General features: G+C 33.2%; 1 protein-coding gene across 1 annotated transcript; it reads left to right on the forward strand.

Moving 5' to 3' along the window:
• Positions 1 to 1735: 1735 nt before the first annotated feature.
• Positions 1736 to 2911, forward strand: LOC106297286 (putative FBD-associated F-box protein At1g50980). The gene has a single exon (XM_013733561.1). The coding sequence runs from the start codon at positions 1736 to 1738 to the stop codon at positions 2909 to 2911; it is 1176 nt and encodes a 391-aa protein (XP_013589015.1).
• Positions 2912 to 3607: the final 696 nt, after the last annotated feature.

Raw genomic sequence — 3607 nt, forward strand, 5'->3', positions numbered from 1 at the left:
TCATATTTGCTAATTTATATCTATTGTTAGGGATGAACGGTTGCCAATGGTGTTGTGGGGTAACTTTGCTACTGATGTAAGTGATGCTATTCAAGGACGTGGTGAGAATGCCATCATTTGTGTTTTGAAGTTTGGGAAAATTAAAGTTTGGGGTTTCAAAACATCATTTTTTTATAACCTGCGTTTATGGTCACAGAATTCCTATGCCAGCAAATTGAAGTTGATGTTGGAGTGTCTATTAATTTGAAGATTTTTTCGTTTTATTAGTATTCTTTTTATATTTATATTTTTTGTTTTGGCTTTCAACGTCTTACTTAAGAACTATTATGATAAATTCTTTAATTATGCATCTTAATAATAAATGAGCTTTTTAGTTATAAGAAAGTTATTTCTATTGTTTAAATATGCTTTTACCGTTCTTGAAACTTTCTTCCGTTGTTATAAAGTCATACTTTATCAATCACATATTGCAAATACATACTCTATTTTGGATGTCAAACATTAAATCACCGAGTCAATTCACTCCGTGCAAGGCGCGGGTTATCACCTAGTGTACTTATAAAAGAAAAGACACCCGGGAAATCAAACTCACAACCTGAAATACATGGTGAATTTGCAAGCACATGCGATAATAAATGTCTTGCATTATGACTTTTGATAAAACATTAAGTGCTATTTTTGTGACTTTTGACTTTGTGTGCTAGTTTGTGAACAAAAACTTTATTTAGTGTTATTTTTGTATTTTTCTCTTAAAATATTGCTTCTTAAATATATAGACTCAATCTAAACTAGAAACACATGTATGCTTGATGTGCTTCGACTCAAAACCACTTTGCTGGTTACCATACTCAATATCGGTTCTTTCGAATCCATTTGATATATTCACCTATGATCAAGTTTGTTTTTTTTTTTTTTTTTTTTTTTTTTTTTTTTTTTTGATAATCCAGGGGTTCTCCACTTACGTGGATCATTCACTTGGGCTCGGTTAGGCAGCGGTCCACTTCACCCGGAAAAGCTTTACCTGGCTGGAGACAAGGCCCAACACCAAGTTTGTTAGTATGTGATATGTTTACTAATATGTTTGGCCATTTTGCCTTATGTGGTATAAATCTATAAAAAAAATATTTCTTTTATAAAATATATTTAAACAAAAGGGGGATTTACCAGTGACGATTTAATATATATATATATATATATATAAGAAAATTTAAAAAGAAAAGATCATATATATATGTGACCCATATGATTATTAGCCAACCAACTGTTAAGGGAGAACAAGTTTAAGTTTTATTAGTTTATAAAATATTTATTTAAATTGTTTCCATTCGTTAAGTTTTCCTTCTTTGTCAAAAAAAAAAAAAATCTCATGCATGCATTTAGGCTATAAATCTATCTCTATTTTGATAAATTTTATAATATGGAAAAGTATATATACATTTCTGGTAACCACAATGACTATGAATATTTTTGTAATAGGGTGTTTCATTCGTGTTTCCTCGTTTTAAGATGGAAATAAAAAGAATAAAAAAAGGAAAGGAAAAATGTAACGTATATTTGAAAAGCAAAGTCTGAACAGGATTCTCATTGAGATATCAAAACTCTATAAAAACATATATACACAGTTTTATAAAAATGAAGAGAGCGCAATCGCAAATACAAGATAAGGTTTAGATCTTTTAAAAAAAAGAAAACACTGGTTGAGTTTAGGGTTTGTTAATTGGTTATTGTCAAAGCAATGAGGAATCAGATTCGTAGGAGGGGTACAAGGAGGAATCCGATTCGTAGGAGGGATACAGTGAGTGAGATTCCAGACGAGTTGCTGTTGACGATACTGTCTTTTCTTCCTAGTAAAGATGTTGTAGCCACGAGTGCCATTTCAAAACGGTGGAAGTCTCTTTGGAAGGAGGTAAAGACATTCAGATATGATGATTCATATCCTCTCACTTTTAACATGTTTGCGCTATTCATTAGAAGCAGATCAAGTGTAGACATCTTGCAGCTCAAGTTGAACCCAGGTTTTTCGAGAACAAATATCAACCCTTTGGTTAAGGATGCAGTTGCTCGCTCTTTGAGAGAACTGAGAATAGAGATGCTTTACATATCCTTTGAGTTGCCCCAATGCTTGTATTTCTATCCACAACTTGAAACCCTCATACTCCAGAAACTTAGTCTTGTGGATATTCCATCTAACGTTTCTTTGATTGGTGTCAAGAAACTCCACATTTTATCGGTTAGATTCTCAAGCGACGAATCAGTGATTAAGCTTCTAAGCATATGCCCACTTCTTGAAGACTTGGTAGTGAGAAGAAGCCTATATACCAATGTGATGATATTTACTATTGATGTTCCTACACTGAAGAATTTATGTATCTATAATTCGTGGAAGTCAAGGCCTGAAGGTGTTCATGGGTTTGTGGTTAATGCACCTTCTTTGAGGTGCTTTAACATTAAGGACAGCTTCAGCAACTATTTACGGTTTGGTAATATGCCGGAGCTGGTCAAGGCGAGTGTCAACATCGTGTGTGACCAACCTGAGGACATTCTAGGATCTCTTGCCTCAACAAGACATCTCTCTCTGTGTTTACAGTCTCCATATCTTCATCTTGCTACTTCGTTCCTCTTTCTTGACCACCTAGAGCTATTTTCATGTCCTTCCCAGTGGTGTAATTTACTCAAAGACGCTCCAATACTCCGAGTTCTCAAGTTGTATCAGAAACACTCTCAGTCCAACGACGTGACTTATTCATGGAACCAACCAATTTCTGTTCCTGAATGTTTAATGTCCCATCTGGAGAGCTTCGAGTGGAGACAATGGCACCGACCAAGAGAGAGAAGCTGCAAAGTACATCCTAAGAAATGCGAGTTGTCTAAAGAAGGCGTCGTTTTACTCAAAATCTGCAAGGAAACATGATATTCTGAAGGAGTTGGAGTCTGTGGCAAGAGGCTCAAAGACTTGCATGCTTGTGTTTGAGTGAACGCTTCTTTTATTAATAATAACTTGGGAATAGTATTTTCCATCATATTTCTCTTATTTCCGTACTCAATTATGTATTTCCAACTAAATAATTGTTTTTATAAATAAATTTCTAGAAAAGGTAAAATTTATAATTTTTTATTATTTAGTAAAAAAATTAATTAACTCATAGAAATTTAATCGATTTATTCGTAAATATTTTGATTCTATCACAATACCATCCTAATTCATAACAGTTATATATGTTGTAATGATTCAAACTTAGTGCTAGTGCTAGAGTCGTGTTACTCTCAATTATCATGATTGTGTTTAGGGTTGGGTATAAAATCTGTGAACTGAAATCCGTACCGAACCCAAACCGAAAAATCTGATCAGTACATGGTCCTAAATGTAAAAAATATCTTAATGGGTCTTGTAGGATTACAAAACCTATCCCAACCCAAACTTGAAAAAAAATCAGTATGGATCTGATGACGTGTTACAAAATATAACCAAAATCCAAAAAACCCGACCTGAAATTCAATGGGTACTATTCAAATGCTACATTTAAAAAATATATGATGTAGATATATCTCTTATTTAAGATACTTTTTTAATGATTTAGTTATTTTTGGTTAATAGTTACTAAATAAT

The sequence above is a fragment of the Brassica oleracea genome, chromosome C6 (genome assembly GCF_000695525.1).
Source record: "Brassica oleracea var. oleracea cultivar TO1000 chromosome C6, BOL, whole genome shotgun sequence".
Taxonomy (NCBI): Eukaryota; Viridiplantae; Streptophyta; class Magnoliopsida; order Brassicales; family Brassicaceae; genus Brassica; species Brassica oleracea.